This window comes from Toxorhynchites rutilus, chromosome 1 (genome assembly GCF_029784135.1).
Source record: "Toxorhynchites rutilus septentrionalis strain SRP chromosome 1, ASM2978413v1, whole genome shotgun sequence".
Taxonomy (NCBI): domain Eukaryota; kingdom Metazoa; phylum Arthropoda; class Insecta; order Diptera; family Culicidae; genus Toxorhynchites; species Toxorhynchites rutilus.
Window position 1 is genome coordinate 53,863,989 of NC_073744.1, and position 20,604 is coordinate 53,884,592.

A 20,604-nucleotide genomic window follows, 5' to 3' on the forward strand; every position below is an offset into this window, starting at 1 on the left:
AGGTTTTGTGCGTTTGTGGGATCAAATATTGTAAGGAGTGATGATACTCACACATATACATACGCATTTGCACAAATACACGCACTTTTCACCCAAAAACTCATAAAGGCGAAAGCTACGAATCGTTCGTTCTGAGAGTCGCGTAGGATTTTCTACTTCTGATACGATTTGCGATTAAATTGCCTGCAAACATTAGAATCTCTCAGCCTTTTTTTCTGATAAATACTTCTGATACGATTCGCGATTGAATTTTCCTCTAAGTTACTCCAAACTTTGAAAAATTGGCTAGCAAAAACGGCTAAACGTATCAATATGAAAAGTTCACAGATGTTTAGGGAATACACTAGGCTAAAAAGTTGCCTGCAAACATTAGAACTTACTGTGATATTTGCAGAATTACAGTGAATTTTGTAAAGCACTATAAAAATCCTGTTTTTTGAAATCGATGCAAAAAATTTAAATATTTTTTTGTCAAAGTAACAAGCTTTCCTTGTGCACAATTTATTGGAGTTTTCAAAACTGCCTTCCGATTGGTGGTGCGATGATTTTTTATTGAATTATTCATCATCAAAGACGAAGGGGTAATTTTTCAGTTAAATTGAAATATATCTGTGTGAAAAGGTCCTTCAGGAACGTTCTTAAAACCAAATGAAAGCTGGTTGATAAGGTTAATTGAATTTGCTATTGATTTGGTTAGCAAAAAATTGTGTTAGTCCATAATATTCTTAAAAAAAACAAAGAAAAATCTAATTTTCATTTCTTCCCGATATTATTGCCCACTTCACCTACACATACCGAGATAAAAATATGTTCGCAAAATATTCTAATATAATTCTGAAAGTTGTAGCTTCAAAATAATGCGCATCCCATCAACATTCGTTGATTTTTCACGAAGTTATAGCATGTCAAAAATCTCTTAAAATTTCCGACTCCGCACTCTGTTCCTCTAATTTTTTTGACGAGTGTATGAACAAAAAACGGTGGATTATTTATTTCCCGCTGTCTCGCTGTCATTCCTGTGTTTTCTCATGAGGTCAATTGCAGCATGCAATGCGGAAGCCAATCCACATATCACGGGTGCATTTCAGAACTTTCTTGTTGTTTCATTTGAAGCATCTCTATCATATTGAACGAATTGATCACATTGCAGCCACGAGATACCATTTCCACGCCGGTATAGCACCAACCTCTGTCATCGGTTCCCACTCGGGGCTCGAGGCAGATTGGAACAACTGTTTTAATTGAGTTTTTCATTAATATTCCATCGCAACCTATTCCATTTTCGGCTGGACCTATTCTGAGAGACATCAGTCCATCACCGTCGGCTAGGTTTATGTGCCACGAGTTCACGCACCGCACTAGCGGACAGTGTGTCCCAATTTCATTTCAGCACGTTACGTCTGAGGATAACGTTCCTTTCCGTACGAAATCTGCAGGCTACACTTGACATACACAGGCGGCAAACCGCGAAAATTGAAACGCCCCTAAGCTGTGCGTGTGCTCGGCCAGAATAAATTAACGCCAGCTGGGTGGACGTTGGCCGTGAGACCTCCTCGGCACAATTCGGCTATAATATTAGGCTGTGCGAAATTTTGAATGCAGGTCAGACTCCGTTCCACGTAGCGGACACGCACGTATGCTCATTAGGCGATGATGTCCCTGCTGGGAAAAATATCCGTGCCTGGGAGAGCACCGGCCAGACAAAATGTGCAAACTCATCAAACTGATACACTGTATTTTAATTACATCCCGTTTCAGAATTTGGCGATGACTGATTACTTGGTGATGACGGTGAAAGCGACCGATAACGATGACGGGACCAACGGGAAAGTGTTGTACCATTTACAGGTGAGTAGCAATCGTTTCGCACCACTTCCACCCCACGGCTGAGCATCTCGACGGAATGTTTGATCGGTTCAAACTACAGTTAGTCCGGGAGGTCAACACCGACTTGGAGTCTGTGTGGGTAGTAGGATATTTTGCAATGGGGACTATTTGCTGCATTGATTGAACTTATTTTTTTCTGATAATAGCCATAATTAAATTATCCAAGTTGTCAAAGCATCATATAGTGACTGGTACGAAAAAAGATCCCCATCGTCAAATATTAGTTGAGCGCCTATAAGTACATATATTTCATATTCAATCCATTTCTTAAGTAATAGCTGATCCGGCAAAATTCGTTCCGACCTAAATGGATATGTATTACACCTTGAAAGTACGGACATTGATAGCAGTTAAATTTCATCAGACTACGTTTTCTTCCGTCGTGATCGCAATGAAATAACCACCCAATATTCGCGAGGCAGTGGAATGCTAAATAACTGTTAGAAACTCGTTGAAATGTGAGTCCGTTTTGATGGCTAACTGTGAACAACTAGAACAAATCGCAGTACGCATAACAGTTTTGGCTGGCTCGTCACTTTTACCTTCCATTTTGGAAGAATTTCTAGAGTGAGAATTGAACTTGTGATCTCTAGCGTGAGAAGCATGAATGTTACTAAAGTCTGCTTCATTTAATATTGGAACACAAACAATTGCGTGTAGTTCAGTCATTTATTAACGAATTCATAATTTGTTTTTCATACAAATGTAGCATTTTCTTTACTCTTTCATAAAAAATTATTCATTGCTGTTTCGAAGAAATTCTCGTCCTTTTCCCGTAATACGGCACATTAGGCGGCGCACACCCTTTTCGTCCACCGTTTTGGCGATTTGATTCCACCAGTTCTTCATTTGAGTCATGTTCCTAACAAGTTTTCCCTTTGCCTTAAGCCTCCGCTTCGTGATTGCCCAGTATTTCTCTATCGGCCGGAACTGGGGGCAGTTTGGGGGGTTGAGGTCCTTCGGTGTTACGCTGACCCCGTTCGTTGCGTACCATTCCATAACCGTTTTGCTGTAATGGCAGCTTGCGAGGTCCGGCCAAAACATTACTGGACGGTCGTGGGCACGAATAAACGGCAGAATCCGTTTCTGTAGGCACTCTTTTTTGTAGACTTCTGATGTCATTGTCTTGTCAGTGAGAAAGACTTTGGTTTTCTGTCCACAACTGCATATCCCCTGCCAAATCGTGTACTTGCTGGCGAATTTATCCGCAAACACGAACTTAAATTTTGCAGGTACATCCCCCCGAGCCGTCGCCAAATAAAATTTTTGACCTGGGATTTGCCCAAAGTCCGCCTTCACGTAGGTCTCATCGTCCATCAGAATACATCCGTCGAACTTGGTCAGCACTTGGTCGTACAGCTTTCGAGCACGGATTCTGGCCACATTGTTCTGCTTCAGCGTCCGATTTGGCTGTTTGCTGGCTTGGAATGACCTTATTCCTTCCCGGAGACGAATTCGTCGCACCGTACTGTGAGCGGCCTGGAACTTATTGGCCAAATCGCGGTCTGAAAGATTGGAATTCCTCTTGACGGCCTTGATGACTTTCCCACGCAGTTTCCGGTCGACAGTTCAACTCCGACGCTTCGAATGCGGCTTCCGAGCCGTCGTCAATGTTTCCTTGTACTGCTTGATAACACGCCATACGGTATTTCTGGGCATTTTAAGCTGAAAACTGTGCTTTTTTCAAGAAAACTGTGCACAATTTTATCTCTCCGTTCGGCTTCCATGGCGGTTGTTTACAAAATGCTATCGTTTGGTGTTATGACATAAATACATGGTGAAAGGTAATGAATTTCCCGACACGTGGGTGAAAAAAGTTTCCAAATCCGTCCACTAGGAGCGCCACAATGAGCAAAAGAATTTGTTCCAATATTAAATGAAGCAGATTTTACTACCACTAACACAGATTACCTCATTGTTGTATCTCGCACCGAATTCGGGTATCCAATTGTATACTGCTCACGCCACGCAAGTGCAGTACAAACGTCATGATGGAGAGCACTACCTAATGGGCGTTCCGCTGGGAAGAAAAATCCTGCGAGGGTGACTGTGGCGGGCGCGCTTTACGTTGGAGGACCATTCTTAATCGGTTCACGACTCGACAGGTGAAAAACGCCTCGAGGGTGACTGTGAAGGAATGCGTATCAAGCTGGAGGGCAATTCCTAATCGGTGCACGTCTCGACGGGTGAACGGATGCTGGCACAATTAGAATGAAATGAAGAAAGTAAAAGGGTATGAACAACCGAACTTTCCTAACAACTTGAAAAAAATATAGGATGTTGTGTCTAAGACACGACCACATTGTTAACATAGAACTACACTGTTATTTTGTTCAAGTCCTTTGCTTTGCGCTCTTCTCAACGGAAGGCCTTTCTATTATTATTCCCGGTCTCGACTAGCTTAGCTGTCATCCTTGGTGGATATAGTTTTGTTACTATCATTCGAAACGAAATCACACACAAAATTCCTGAATTATTTGGTGAGCCTAGTTTGATGATTCCCCACACAATTGTGTAGTTAAGAACCGTAATGGAATGGCGTCAGGTTGATGTAATGATTTGCAATGCCAGAGACACCAGCGAGAAAGTAATTTGGTCGCGTCCACAGCTCAATCCGAACCGAAGGCATGTGATGACGCAAAACAAGGAAGAAACAAATCATAGGGAATTTCCGATTCGTTTGCTATGTAAATCGTCAAAATCCGTTCGCGGCAAAAATAGTTATTAACACTTTGACGGCCATGAGTGCAGCACTGCACACGCGGAATCTTCCAAAGTTCAAAACATGTGCGCTACATTCTACGTTTTACGTTAAAACTAATGTGTTTTTCGTTTTCTACTGGCCTCAATACATAGTAGGACACTTCGATATCATAGTTTGGCATCACTGCTTGTATTATTCTACCAATTACAATTTATCACAGCCCGAAAAGCTCCGAAAAGTTTTTATGTCTAGGTTTTTTTAATAGAAGACATTTTACGAGTTTGAAATAATGTTATAAAAATGTAATTTCGATAAAATAAATTGTTTTATAATGATTTTTATCGATAATTCACTCGTTTACTTTGAGTTGGGGCAGCGTGTGCAGTACTACACACGGGTAGTTTTTACCCTTATATGGCTGATGGGGATGAATTTTTATGCTAGATGGATTCCTGGCACCATCTAGTATGAGAATCAACCATTGGACCCTCCAGGTTTTTACACCAAGGCCGTCAAAGTGTTAACGTTAACTTTATTTCATCTAAACGTGACTTGTTTTCTGATTTGGCACCCTTAGCACTAAACCTACCGATATTTCATGTATACCTATTCCTACAGCGGGTCAGGTGACCCTTCATGAATAGTTAGTGAACAATGATTCGATTTATATAGTTTTGTTAAGAAACGTGGCATACCATATTTCTCCTATATATTTCTACATTTTAGGATAATAATTATTAGCAAAATAATGAAATTACAATTTTAGACACGCAAAATAGCGCTACAGATTGGAATGGTTACTGTCACCTCGCTGGGATAGTCAGCAATACAATCAATACTAATCATTCACTATTTATTCACTAATATAAAGTGTCCAGATGGTCAGAGGTCTAATGCGGGACACAAAAACAAAACGTTATGTATATACGTTATGTGAACATAAACCATAGTTTGAGTCGAAACTGATCTGTATTATTTCTTTCTAAGTATCGGCACCCAGTTGTGATTTTTAGGTGGTTTAGATTTTGTTTACGCCTGAAAACAACACACTCAATCAGAGCATTTATGCCTGGCAAGCAAGATTCGAATTCTACAATTTTCAAATTACCGAATAGAATGCTCGAAAATTCCAATTTATTTTTCGTCGATTTTAGTGTTAAAGTATGCATTCAAAAAAAAATGGATCAATTTCGGATGGTGATGAAATATAATTTTATGGACCAAATTTTCTTTGAATCTTACGTTTATTAAGCCTACAACAAAAATGATTCAAGGCTGTTGATTCGCAGCAGCAGCACTGTCAAGCAACTTGATGATTTTTTCATACTGAAAGTTCCACCCTACAGCGAAAAAGTTGGACATCCTGAGGTACTTTGTGTCCACCACATATAGCCGATCTGTTATTTACAACATCATCTCCCTGTGGCTCCTGAGGCCCGGAGATCGAAGCAACCGGCCAAACGGTGAAGGAGAATCTGGCCGAAATGGACATTTTAATGCGGAAGCGCCAAACGAGACCGGACGTATCTGAGCAGCATGCAATCACCCAGAAGGAGTAGCATGAGGTGCTGGTGGAAAACTTCTTTTCTTGCTCATAATGAAAGATGAGACGTACTTGATGCTAGAATTCAATGAATGGGACCGGGTACTTTACGTTCTCCAAGATGACGTCGAATATATCATCCACATCAAGTTCTCGAAGAAGGTTCTTCTCTGACAGACGTGGAGGGAATGTCCAAGCCACTCTTCTTTCGAGTCATACGATGAAAGAGGAGATATATAGTACGAAGTGCTTGCTGGAAGTTGCGAAGGTGATGTGGTCTTTATGCCGAACCTGGGATCAGCCCATTATGCCAAAAGAACACTGGAGGATGGATCGGCTGGATATAAACATTGTCGCGAAGACCGCCAACCTTCCCAACATTCCCCTGCTGCGACCGATAGAAAACTTTTTGGGCTAATTGCTAAAATGGAGAGACAGTCGACCACCAAAGCCACGAAAAGATAAAAGCACACGTCGACTTACATCTTTTTATCGGCCATGGTTGAGGTTCCGGCCAGCTTCCGTAAGACCACCCAGCGCTTCATTTACGACACTTCATCAAACAACGCTACCTCTTCCTGTCGAGTATACACTAGTTCTTCCGGCTTTTTTAAAACGTTAAGCCCTGACCGAGCTAAGGGACCAAAGAAGAACTTTTTGTCTGACTTACGTTGATCCCTGCGGATCAATAGGGGACTTTTATAAAAATCATTTTCCAATTTTGTTGCTGTCGCTTCCAGTTGACACTCTCTAAACAAAAAGCCCATTGTCGGTGTGATGAAACCAGCTCAACGTAAAATGGATGCATTAGCATTGATCCTACAGATATCGCCAATACAGCTTGGCAATATCTGCATTTTTCCTCTTTGTCTTGTTTTTCGAAGTGATACCAAATTTCACTTCCGATTCTATTATTTCCAGACGTCTTTGCAAAGAGAAGTGGTTAGAAGAGTTGAATTAGTTTGTTCATTTAAATAATTTGCCATCTTACCGTTCTATGGAATTTGGTTTTATCCCGTACAAATAATTCGCCACATAAAGATGGGTATCAACACTGCGAATATATGTCATATTATGATATTAATATGGCACAACATTTGATTAATGGGGGTCTCCGTAGCCACATTAGTTGCGCGTTCGCTTAGTAAGCGATCGATCGTGAGTTCAAAACTCAGGACCCTCATTTGACCATCTTTGTGTTGTTACAGAATAGCTACGTCCATGCAACAATCATCAGCGATGGAGATCGATCCACGGTCGAAATAAGATCGATTCATCCATACAACTGCTCTGCTCTGCAAGACACATCGGGCTGCTGTTCTATAAATAACTCAACAATGATCAATCAACTGTCTCCGCTGTCCGGTGGTCCAACTGGATAATGGAAGAACAGAAAGAATACTCTTACGCCTAAATGGCTACTGTGTGAATGTACCATATGTAATGGTATAGAAGGAATACTGGCGAATGACAACTGTGTAATGTGCTAATTATAGATATATGATAACCATGTGACATGTACACGATTAAAATTCGGCTCTGTTACAGCTAAAATGCTAATGAGCCTTAAATAAATAAATGGGATAAAAAAAACATTTGATTAATAAATAATGAATGTTAATTACCGTCAAATAAATTAGTAGGCTATAGCTTTACAGCTGTTTAGCAGCAACAAAACGCGAGCGTTAGTCTGAAAATAGTCAAACACAATATTATGTAATACGAAAAATATTTCAAATCAATGACACAAAAAAGTATTCACTCACCGCTTAACAGGACTGTCCAAATTATTTTCGTCTTCCAAAGCCTTTTCCTAGCGAAGGGGAGAGATATTGATTAACAAATCAACTTAATGAATTGTTTAATACCTTACCGTAGGGGTTTTCAAATGGTGCTCCGCGAAGTTATAGCAAATGCTCCCGCTTGAAAACCCACCTTGAAAAAAAACATTCTTTAATCTAATTTCACCAGGCATATGGTAATTTATCTTGTTTACTCCGGGTCAGATGACATGCAACCGTAATAGAGTTTTTCCAGTTGAGTTGGGTCAATGTAAACACGATTTGTTTTATTGATTAAAAATTGCAGGTGCTCCATCAAATAATTTTGCTATAAAAAGTGCTCTGCCATAAACAAAAATCTGAAAAACCCTGCCTTACCGTATGCTTCAAAATATAAAAATAAAACTTTATTGATTATAACAATCCAAATGAACAATTTGAAAATCAGCGTATCCTCAAACAGCTAACCAACACGAGTTTTAATTTAAAAATGGCAATATCGGCTTCTTAGTTTTGTTTTGTTTTTTTCTTAGCACTATCGTTTGTTTCCATTCGTATATTTAAGCACTATTACCCTTTTAGCACTGTTCAGCTACCGTTCGTTCGTTCACTTTCCACTTGTACTGCGGTCATCACACACAGTTCGTTCTGAACTGTATGCACAGTTCAGCCAGCGGTCAGTTCGTTCTGAACTGTATACACAGTTCCGCCAGCGGTCATCTACACAGTTCGTTCTGAACTGGTTCTGAACTGTAAACACAGTTCATCGTTCACAGTTCGTTCTGAACTGTTTACACAGTTCCGCAAGCGGTCATCTGAACAGTTCGTTCTGAACTGTGTAAACAGTTCATATGAACTGTTGCCCAGTAAAAAAGAACGACCGTTCGTTCACTCTTTTTGGTGAACTAGTTCTTTTGAACAGTTCATGAACGGATAAAACACCCTATGCAAAATATCAGCTCAATCGGACTTAAGGGAGAGTGGCGCAAAGCGGTCAAAGTTCGAGTTTTTCGAAAATCGAAAAATCACCCAAGGGGGGAGTAAAGGAAATGGGGGTTTTCGAAAAAAAAATTGGTGTCAAATGTCTCAAAATTGCAAGAAACGTCGAGATCTTGTGTCATCTCGAAAAAAAAATTTGTTGAAAATCGGCACTCTGGCACCTCGAAATTTCTTTTGAAAAAAAAATTTTTTTTTCACTCGGTAGTTTTTCGCGATTTTTGACAAAACGATTTTTTTAGATAACTGTAAATCTCGACGTGTCATGCAATTTTGAGATGTTTGGCACCAAAAATTTTTTTAAATTCCGATTTCCGTTGGTTTTGCGGTTTTCAAATAACTCAAATTTTAACGTCTGTGACACCAGTAAATGAAGTCCGAATGAGCTAATATTTTGCATAGGGTATATTATCGTGTAAATCAACATTTCGTAGCAAGCTCTGAATAAAAAATCGAGGTAATTATTTTTATTGGCATCCAAAACCATACTTTTCGTTTTGTGTTCCGAAAAAAAAACCAGAAAAAAGTCCCAAAGTGCCGATTTTTGACATTTTTTTTTTTGAGATGACACTAGATCTCGACGTTCCATGCAATTTTAAGTTCCATTTTTCCCATACATTCATTGGCACCCTAATGTGCAGTAACAGTGACAAACTTCAACTCTGATTATACCACGTTGAGACTGCGAAGGATCGTTAGTATCATTGAAGAAGAAGAGAAGATCAATACCATTAATGGAAAATGAAGTTTCTGGTTCCTCTCCATCAAAGTTACGTTCCATTACGCACATATACTGCAAGTGGATCATTTTCGTGCCGGTCACTGTGGGCTAGGTATTGTGTGATTTTAATGATATTAATTAAAAAAAAACTGAAGATTGAAATGAATAAATAAATTGATTTAGTCATTTTACCGCCTATAATCGAATCAGCTTCCTATATTCAAAACTAAAACCCTCTGTTACTCCCGCACACGCAGGTCAATAACCAAAACGTACAAGAAACGGACGAGTTCGTCATCAACGAAATGTCCGGCGAGCTGCGGATACGCAAGCACCTGGATCGGAAGAAGCAGTCCCGGTTCGAGTTAATCTTGGTGGCACGCGATCAGGGCACACCGGCGTGGTTCGAAACGTTACGGTTTCTCACCGTTCTGCTGGTGGACGTTAACGAGAACCATCCGGAATTTCCGGACGCTTCCAATCCGTACAAATTCTTCATCGCCGAGAACAGTCCGCGTGATATCCGGATCGGGAAGATCCAGGCGTTCTACGACAGTCCCGAACCAAAGATCTACTACTACATGCTGCTGGGCAATGAGGACGGTGCGTTCTACATCGACAAGATAACGGGGGACATTTATACGAACAAATCGCTGGACCGGGAGGAGGTGGATGTGTACGCGTTGTACATCCAAGCTAGCAAGAAGCCCGATCTGCTGATAACCAAGCGGGATCGGATGCTGATGTCGATCAAGAAGCTGGAGCGTGACAGCACGGTGGCCAAAGTGTGGGTCACAGTTCTGGACGTGAATGACAATCCACCGCTGTTCAAACGTGATGTTTATTATGCTGGAATTAGTTCTAAAGCATCCATAAATGAGCTGGTTACGATTGTTAATGCGACAGATCGCGATTTGGGATCAAATTCAACGATGGAACTGTTTATAAGTGGGTCATATTTGTACAAATTCGGGGCAACGAAGACAACGGGAAGTATCGTTCCGAGTCCGTTCGCCATAAGCCGAGACGGCCGAATAACTACAGCAAATTACATGGCGGAATACAACCAGGATCGATTTATTTTGGAGGTGATTGCGAAGGAGGTCGAGTCCCCGGAGCGAGTCGCAACCGCTATGGTGCATGTTTGGATTTTCAACCCGGAGCAGCTGGTCCGGGTGATACTGTCTCGGCCCCCATCAGAGGTACACATGGAGCGGGAGGAAATAATCACCGAGCTCTCGAATGCCACCGAGAAATTGATCATCGTGGACGAAATTCGGTACCATGTGGACAGCATGGGTAGAATAAGGATGGACTGGTGCGATATGTACTTCCATGCAATCGATATGAACACCCAAATGGTTGTGCCCGTGGAGGAAATACTGAGGGAAATCGATGCAAAGTACGACTTTCTGCAGGTGAGTTTCCACTGGTTTTAATTCATATTTTGGTTCACGTTGTAAAAGCAAACACCGCACCCATATTGTGTTTCAATCAATCAACCTAACTTAATTTTCTCGGTGATAATATATAGTGCTTTGACAATGAAAACTAGTCACTTTATCCAACCATATTATGCTATTATAATATGCATTTAATCTGCTCCGCCCCACCTGCAGGATTACAATGCCGGGTTTTCCATCGAAAACGTCGTTCCAGCGTACGCAACGACCGCCCAGGATGAATTCGACCTGGCCCTGGCGGCCATTATCGCCCTGCTGATAGTGCTGTTTGTTGGTGCCGTGAGTTTCATTGTACTCTGCTGCTGTTTGAAGCATTGGTGAGTTGAGTTATCACTATCCTTCATAGCCTTATCTTCTAACCTTTTATTTTTTACGCCCAGGGTCGTTACGATTCCCAATGAGACCAGGAGGAAAGATGCTCTGATCAAAAAGCAGATTATCGAAGATTTGAATACGACCGAGAATCCTCTCTGGATTGAACAGTGAGTCGATAATCGTCAATAGTAATGAAATTCCTCTCCATTAACACCTTTCCTATTTTTGTCATTGTTCTCGATTTCAATTAATCATGGCGAAAAAAATAGAAAATTAAAGCTCTACGAGGAGCAGGAACTGACGATGCAGGTTTTTTCGGAACCAGAGCTAACGCAACAGCAACAGCAGCAGCATCAGCAGCAACTGAATAATTCGAACAATACGTCGTCCTCAATCAACCCGGAGCAGCCGCTAGTGCTGGGGCTGGATCGGCGGGATTCGTACGAGCTGTCCCAGGGGGGTGGCGATAACACATATGCCACCATCCAGCCACGCAATTATGGCACCAATCTGAGCACGGTGCTGGGCAGTGCAATCGGTAGCGGGGGTGTCGGCGGTGGCGGAGGCGATGGAGGCGGCGGATACGGGGGTGGACGCGCCAGTGGCCTTGGGCTGAGCGGGGATATGGCGGATTATGCTACGCTGCGGAACAGCAGAGCACCTTCGGTAAATAGCTGTTCTTTTTCATTTATTCCTCTCTCTCTCTCTCCACAGCTCATACACAGTATGTCGATGTTCCGGTACTGGTAGTGAAAATAAACCTTTAAGCAATTTTTTAAAAACATTTTATTGATTTATTTATTCGATGTGGTTTACACTAGCATTCATACACTTTCACATTGGTTTGATTGTGAACTCGCTCATTTTCAGATCAGTTGAAACCATTTGAATTAGGGATTGTTAACCGGTTTTACCGGTAATACCGGGTCATTTTTCATCACCGAATTACCGGTAATTTTACAATCAAAAACCGGTAATTTCGATAATTTTCATTTTACACCATAAACGATAATCGCCTTCAGGCCGCTTTGAAAAATTACTCGAGAAACAAAATAATATTGAAATAACACAATTGTCAATGTTGCACCAATACGACCTCCGAGATATAGTTCAAATATAGATACTCAATCTGAAAACGAGACACGGAATAAGCTTCAGGTATAAAGAACTGATAGCGATAAAAGAATTAGTTGATGCCCTGGTATCAGTTCTAGTCGCTATTGAACTGCTGTGCCGGAAGAACTGCGCCCTTTATGAATCTGAAGACTGGTTTAGACTTTTCGTGAACGTTAAAATGAACAGGTGATGAAATAGTACGAACATTCCACACTGAACAACATTGCGAACAAAAAACTCAGAAAATCGTAGTTAAACGAGTGTTGTTGTTCACGTCCACGTTCACATTGAATTTCGCCAGTGAACGTGAAGTAAATAACCATCGAGTTTCAATAAAGTGATTCGGATAATTTGACTCCTCACAAAAAGCTTCCATAACTTACTATTAAAATACAACAATACAGTAGAACCCCGATTATCCGCGAAATAGTAGGGCTAGATCACCGCGCATAACGAAAATCGCAGTTAACGCAATAAAGGGCATGAAAACTATGTTTTATCAATAATTATTGAACTATTCATCTGTAAAGTTGTGTACATCAGTGATTAGATAATGTGAAAGCCATGACAAAACGAAATAGCAAGACTCTACCACTCACTGACAAATTTCGGGAAGTTTTATAGATTTACTAGGGAACTCACTTTCGTGGATAATCCGCACCGCGGATCAACCGCTCGCGCATAATCTAGGTTCTACTGTATTTAATTTGTGTTTGACAATGGAGAAGAGAACGGTGAAGGAGAATCAAAAAGATTCAGAGAGCATTGGGTGCATCCCATTCTCAGTGATTCACACGGCACACAGCGAATTGAGAGTGGATCGAGAGCGAATTGAACTATCGGCCGATAAACAATCGTCGTGTGTGCGTAGATCAATGCTAGTCAGTACTGATTAACCGTTTGAGTGCGGAGCAAATTTTGTTAGCATATGCCAAAAATGCGGACGAGTTTGGGTATATTTAAAAAAATACTAAAGAGCTTAGATAACTGATTAGGTCACAAAAGTTGTATGAATAGGAAAAAAACACATAAAAAGTGAGGTTTATAAAATTTACTAACATGAACTCCCTTATTTATACATAAACTAGCTGACTTCGTCTTCGCCCAAAATTTGTTTTTTTGTTACTAAGCGCAAGTTCATGAGTCCAATAGCAGAACTGTTCATTGATTGATCTTCTAATTGACCCCGTTGAATTTACCTTTCACTAAAAAAAAATCCTAGTACTTCTACCAAAACTCATCATTATAATATCAGATTATTTTCAGACACAGACCCCTCCCTCTTCCCTCTTGAAAGAGGGGGGAAGAGTGTCTATTAACCATAGAAACGTGTCGTGCCCCCTAAAATCTTAACATGCCAAATTTGACTCCATTTGCTTGATTAGTTGTCGAGTTATGCAGAAATTTGTTTTTCATTAGTATGACAGCCAACCTAAGAGAGGGAGGAGAAGTATCTAACCACCATAGAACCATTTATTGCACCCTGAAACCCCCACATGCCAAATTTGGTTTCGTTTGCTTGATTAATTCTCGAGTAATGCAGAAATTTGTGTTTCATTTGTATGGCAGACAGCCCCTCCCCCCCTTAGCGAGGGGGTGGAGTGTCTAACCACCATAGAAACATTTATTGCACCCTAACTACTCTACTCTGTCGCTTTCAATCAGGATATCGCAAAAATTGCAGCACCACAACCGCTCTCATCAACATTGATAATGACATTCGACGCGCTCTTGACAAAAAAAAAATGATAACTGTGCTAGTGTTGCTCGACTTTAGTAAAGCATTTGATTCTATAAATCATCTTTTACTTTGTAAAAACTTGAACGCTCTTTTATGCTGCATGAATCTGCCGTTGCGTTGATGTTAAGCTATTTGTCGAACCGCTCTCAATATGTTGATTTCGACGCTACGAAATCTGATATTGTCCAGATTGAAAGTAGCGTACCGCAAGGGTCTATATTAGGCCCTCTATTATTTTAAATGTTCATAAATGACCTACCTAATCAAATGAACTACTGCATGATTCACCTGTATGCCGATGACTGCCAGTTATACCTATCAGGGAAGCCTATTGATTTAACAAATGTTGTAGACATCGACATTGATATTCAAAATATAATATCTTGGAACAATAACCAATTTTGCTCGTAAGACTCAAGCTATAATCTTTAAATCTAAACACATGAATATACACGGAGCACCGTTTGTCAAAATGGACAACGAGGAAATGACTGAAGTTGTTAAAAACCTTGGAATTTTGATGGACAGAAGCTTAAACTGGAAAGCTCAGACTAATACAGTTTGTCAAAAAGTTTACTATGCGATGCAGACCTTGGTAGCACTCAAACAATTCACCCCTCAACATATCAAATTAAAACTTGTTCGATTATTGATTATTCCACTATTTGAATTCGGTGATATACTTTACGCTAAATCAATGAATGAAAATTTTAGAAAACTTCAATTAGCTTTTAATTCTATTACCAGATTTGTGTATGGACTTAATAGATTTGACCATATCTCATAATTTTCTAAATTAATACTAAACTGCAGTTACAGCGAATATTTAGATCTTCGAACATGTACAATGACATTTAAAATTCTAAAAAACGCCCCAAAATACTTGGAAAACATTTTCATTACATCATCTCTTCCACGAACTCATAATTTGCTATTTTCAAGGTTCGAAACAAATATTTAAAGATTTTCTTTCGAATATCGAGCAATAACGCCATGGAACAGCCTACCACGTGCGATTAAAGCAACAAATTCACTAGCTACATTCAGAAGGGATTGAAAAAAGCATTTATGGAACTGAATTCACCATAGAAAACGAAAGTTATACATACTTTGAGAGCCATTAGAAGGCTATTTGTGTTATCAATTTTTATAGAAATAAATAAATAAAATAAATTAATTCTCGAGTAATGCAGAAATTTGTGTTTCATTTGTATGGCGGCCCCCCCTTAGAGAGGGGGTGGAGTGTCTAACCACCATAGAAACATTTATTGCACCCTAAAACCTCCACATGCCAAATTTGGTATCATTTGCTTGACTAATTCTCGAGTAATGCAGAAATTTGTGTTTCATTTGTATGGCAGCTCCCCCTAGGAGAAGGGAGAGAAGTATATACCCACCATCAGTGTTTGCCAAATGATCCACTCATTGAAAAAATCGCTTTCGTTCGTTCAAATATGATCTTTCAGGAAACATTTCCCCCAGCGGTATTCTATTGTTGTTATGTGCTGCAAATCACGACACAAAAGAGAACGAGACAACTCTGCATCGGCTCGCACTTCATTGCACACCAGCATGCAAGCAAAGCTATCATATACGCTTTCAGTGCAGAAAGCTTATTTTCTTGTTTGCCTCTAACATATGCATACCGACCTCTCCATGCATCATGAAACAGCAGGATCATACGGACAACGCAAAGCGAAAGATTCATATTCAGCTAATGTAGCAGATCCTGATTTTTAAGTCTCAGAGAGTGCAAACTATATGATTATTTAGCTCGATAGAGGCTAAGGGAAGGGTAGTCAGATTATATTTTCCATTTTTAACGCCGCTATCCCTTGAAATGTGTATATTCATATAGACCGCATAGTTTTACCAGCAACACCGCTCCAGTGAGAAGCAAAAACTCTCGCGTTTTATCTCTTTTCCCATTCGCTGCTCTCCGCAAATGGTGACGTAATGATGACGTAATTTTTCTTGTATCATTTATTGCTTTACACTTGTCTGTGCAGTGGGTTTCGCTATAGTAAAATGAGACGATATATGCGGTTCAAACTTGTATGCAGGCTTCGAAAATAGTGTGCCATGTTTGATACAACTCGAATATGCAAACAATAGTCTTCGTTCCTCTCTTAGTTTAATCACTAAATGTTACAAAAGTGATTGCTGACATTCATACATCTGAATGATCCTCTCATATTTGGTTATATGTTCGTGAGAGTTTACTTGCATGACACATTGTGTATCATTTGATTTTGATCGAAATCCAAACACTGCCCACCATAGAATAATTTATTGCATCCTAAAACCTCCACATGCCAAATATAGTTTCGTTTACTTGATTAAAAATAGAGTAATGCAGAAATTTGTGTTTCATTTGTATGGCAGCCCCCCCCCCTCAGAGAGGGGGTGGAGTGTTTAACCACCATAGAAACATTTATTTTCATGTCAATCGGTTCAGTAGTTTCCGAGTCCATAAGAATCAGACAGACAGAAATCCATATATATATATATAGATTATTTTTTTAAAATAATGAAAAATGATATTTTGACAATTTCATTCAAAATTATAGTTTGCTGCAAAAAGCGCGTGAAGTCCTCTTTAAAAAATGTCCCCGAAAGACGAAATCCTACGTTAAGAGGTGCTAAGTCAAAAATAATACCATAGAACAAGAAGAGCTGCAGTTGATCTATATGTTTGTGAAACGGTCTAGTATAAAAATTTAATACTGTTGGGTTTTTCTTTTTCGTTATTAGTTTGTTTGTCTTGTCCCCTCATCTCACCGTCGCCCACCCTCGACAGCTAGTCGAACACCAGATGATATCCCTGGTCATTATGCACAATGCTACAGTGCGTGTGGAAACCACTGTTGAGACAACGGTACTCTTTATCCTAATCCCTAACCTGTCCTGTCCCATAAAAATTGTTGCCCTTTTAACCTCGAGTAAACCGCGAGTATTCGGTCGAATCCTACAAAACATAACAATTAGTTGAAACTTTGTATAAAAAAAACCTTGAATTAGCGGCTCCGCAAAGCTTGATCCAAAAACTTGTTTCAATAGCCTTAAATGGAAGTAATTTTAAGGCTATTGAAAATACACCAATCGGTATAAAAGCGAGTGTCGCTCGGAAATCCACTCAGTTATGATTGCGCAACGATTGAGGTAAGATCGCTTGAAGGAATGGATGTTTCCCTAACACATATTTCAAAACCATGAAGGGAAACTGGAATTGTAAATTAGATGCAAGCAGCGGGTACTTTTGTACTCGCTTGCGTTTCTGCAAATCGGAATGTATCCCTAAAACGAAACTGAACTTCTACGCATACCGTTTGATGATTAGGCAAAATGTTGATAACTATTTGCTGCGAAAACCACTACCAAAATGCATGAATTTACCTAAATTTGGATTTGTTTGCAATTGAGTTCGTAAATTGTTTAATTCATTCACTAGTTTAATCAATACATACAAAAGATAGCTCTACGTAGCGGCGATATCGTAGCCAATGAGGAACATCCGATGTGCGATTATTGCTAATTGAAAAGAACACAAATGATTACTAAGCCAACGGCAGTCCTACGTCAACCTTGCGGTTATATCATAGGTATAACCCTTCCATATTTTTTTTCCTTTCACTCCACTTTCAGTATGATATGCATCAATCATCGCATTCTAATTGCTGTCAATTCTTCCCATTCACAGATGTTCGAGTTTCGAGGATCGACATTCCAAGTCCAACAGCTGGGCGGCAGTGATCAGCCAGACTACGTGACGGAGCTAATTTAAGAAGCCGTGTTTTTACTCTACAAAAGTATTTTTGTTACATGCAGCTAGAAGTAGATAATGTTAGAGCATAGTTTAGTCCGAGATATTTACGAAAAGAAGGAATGAAAGACCCTCACGATGATTTAAACGAAGGTGCAAAAAAAGAAGTGTAAAGGAACATGATTTGAATCCATGATTGCCAATTCTCGAACCAAGTGAAAATTGAAAACAAAAAGACGTGAATGCTCAATTTGTAATAACTGTGTTAAATACTCAAAGCAACTATGATCGATCGACATATTGAATCTGTTTTGGAAGAAACTTTCAAGAATTATTGGAGAAACAAGTACGAAACACTTTGATAGACAATAAATAGGAAATATCTCAAAATATAGTATTTATGAAAAGTGTTTAACTATCGTCAAAATGGGAAATGTTGGATATATGAGTTAGAACTAATACGATTAATTTAAAACATAGAACCCCTTGGTAAAAACGAAACTTTTTATTTGATTTTATGATTTTATGGTTGATTCTCGGCTAGAAATAGACCGTGGCAAAAGGATCTGATGGTGCGTTGTGAATAATTCTCATATAATTTAATTTAGCTTATCTGGATACGAAATAACTCAATTCAATTCCCTCGTAGTATTTGTCCATGTCGAAATAATTTAAATTGCTAAAGCTGAATCTATTCTCAACTGAGTTACCCTGCCTCATGTTATTGAACATGGCTATTGAAAATGTCACGCCTCCATAAGCGGTGGTAAATTCCATGCGTCCTTGAAAATGCACATTGAATGGTCAGGCCGATTGGGAAAACTTTTTTCGCGAAAGAGATAAACCGCAGGAAGGAAAAAAAGATGATGGAACTTGTTTTTCACGCCATTACTCTCATGGACCTGGTGGCATTGCACCCAATGTATCCTCTGTATTCTGCTCATTATCATTTCGCGCCCTCTGTCATTTTGATGTGCCCTTTAGTATTTTTTCGTCCCGTCCCGTCCCGATGCCACTCTCGAATTGTTGCCGAGTTGAGTAAATGAATTCAATTAAAATAAATGGAAATTGAAAAACACACATAAACGCAAACATGTGCTGGCAAAAGGGATGATCCCACGAGTGAGAGCAAACGGAGCAGAAGGAATACGACACTCCGACCGCCAAACCGAAGTCGCAAGTTAAAAAATTGTAAATAATTAAATTTAGCAAACGAATGAAAATATTTAAATTATTTAAAATCAATTATGTTGACGTGTTTACGGACGGAATGTGGTCGCAAAGGATGTCGCACCGCGGGCTCGGCTATCGGTGATTACCGGCGCAGCGTAGCAGACAGCTTCATTTACCGATGTACAAATTGATGGCAGATGTAAACAAACAAACAAACAAACAGACAGACGAAACAGGCAAGACGGGAATGGAAGTTGCAACATTGATAATATTATAAAGAAATATGAACGAATGAACGAGGGAACTTCTGAAGCGCGTAGTTCGATCCCATCAACAGATTTAGAGTTGTCTTTGAAGAGATATGGTTTCTGTATAGAATAACAAACCGTTTTAAGCCGACTAGGGAAAATAAAACAGTTTTTTAGTAAAACAGTTATAACCGTTTCTTTTTTCCGTTACTATCCTAAGAATTTCTGTAAACCCTCCGAAATCACCTCCGTTTGATTTTGTGACATTATTGTCATCGCTCTATGGTGGGTTTGTTTGGTGTACGCACATAAAAAAGACAAAGTAAATATTGGGTTGGGGAAACAGTACAGGGTCTTCCAGATTAAACGCTCACGAAACAAATTTTAATAACTTCTACAAAAGTGAACCGATTCTTATTTTTAAAAAACGAAAATAAAACTTTTTTTTGGGCATTTTCGATGTGACCACCCCTTTTTTCGATAACGCGTTTTTAACGGTGAACTAAATTCTTCATGCACAACTCTAACATTACGACTTCGATGCTGTTGAAAATCCGAGTTATTTTTTCTTTAAGTTCCTCCAAATTTTGTGGCGTACTAACATAGCAACGGTCCTTCACGTACCTCCAGAGGAAGTAATCGACGACGAGAAATGCTGAACTTCTTACCATAAGAGGAAAAAGTTTCATTAAGGCTTCGGTTGCTCGGGTAATACAACTTCACTAAAAATACACGTTCTTGTTAATTGTACATCTTGACACTAAAAACCATCCGATCAAACTGAACGAGTAGCCGGAAATTATCGTCCCGAAGTGGGGAATGCAGTGTTACCATCGACGGAACGAAAAAAAAATAATAATTCGATTTTTTTGAGTGAGCGTTTAATCTGAAAGACCCTGTATTCCTTTTACTTTGGGTGAAATTCAAAACAATTTTTTTATATACCTCGGATTGTCCGATTTAGGTCAAATATACACCGTTTTGTTGTAAAATTTGTTGCCTTTCTAAATATAGGTTCATAATGTTGTTGCGTTAGAATTTCCAATGAATTACAGCAATTATTATAGCAAATTTACTCCAACCTCAATTTGAAACCTCGTCAGGATCAGCAGTAGGCTGAGCGAATTCATAATTTGCAACGCTCCCTTTAACC

The 20,604-nt window shown here is 39.6% G+C and overlaps 1 protein-coding gene and 1 pseudogene across 11 annotated transcripts in view; both read left to right on the forward strand.

Annotated features, from left to right (window-relative positions):
* Positions 1 to 19,635, forward strand: part of LOC129766800 (cadherin-87A) — a 722,345-nt gene extending 702,710 nt beyond the window's left edge. For all 11 annotated transcript variants that reach the window (XM_055767405.1, XM_055767415.1, XM_055767419.1 and 8 more), the window contains 6 exons: positions 1,759 to 1,848; positions 9,890 to 11,044; positions 11,246 to 11,412; positions 11,476 to 11,577; positions 11,680 to 12,076; positions 17,968 to 19,635. In XM_055767405.1, the coding sequence (XP_055623380.1) occupies positions 1,759 to 1,848; positions 9,890 to 11,044; positions 11,246 to 11,412; positions 11,476 to 11,577; positions 11,680 to 12,076; positions 17,968 to 18,051 (1,995 nt within the window). In that variant the 3' untranslated portion in view covers positions 18,052 to 19,635. The remainder of the gene's footprint in view (positions 1 to 1,758; positions 1,849 to 9,889; positions 11,045 to 11,245; positions 11,413 to 11,475; positions 11,578 to 11,679; positions 12,077 to 17,967) is intronic.
* LOC129763808 (U4 spliceosomal RNA) lies at positions 17,742 to 17,822 on the forward strand (annotated as a pseudogene).
* Positions 19,636 to 20,604: the final 969 nt, after the last annotated feature.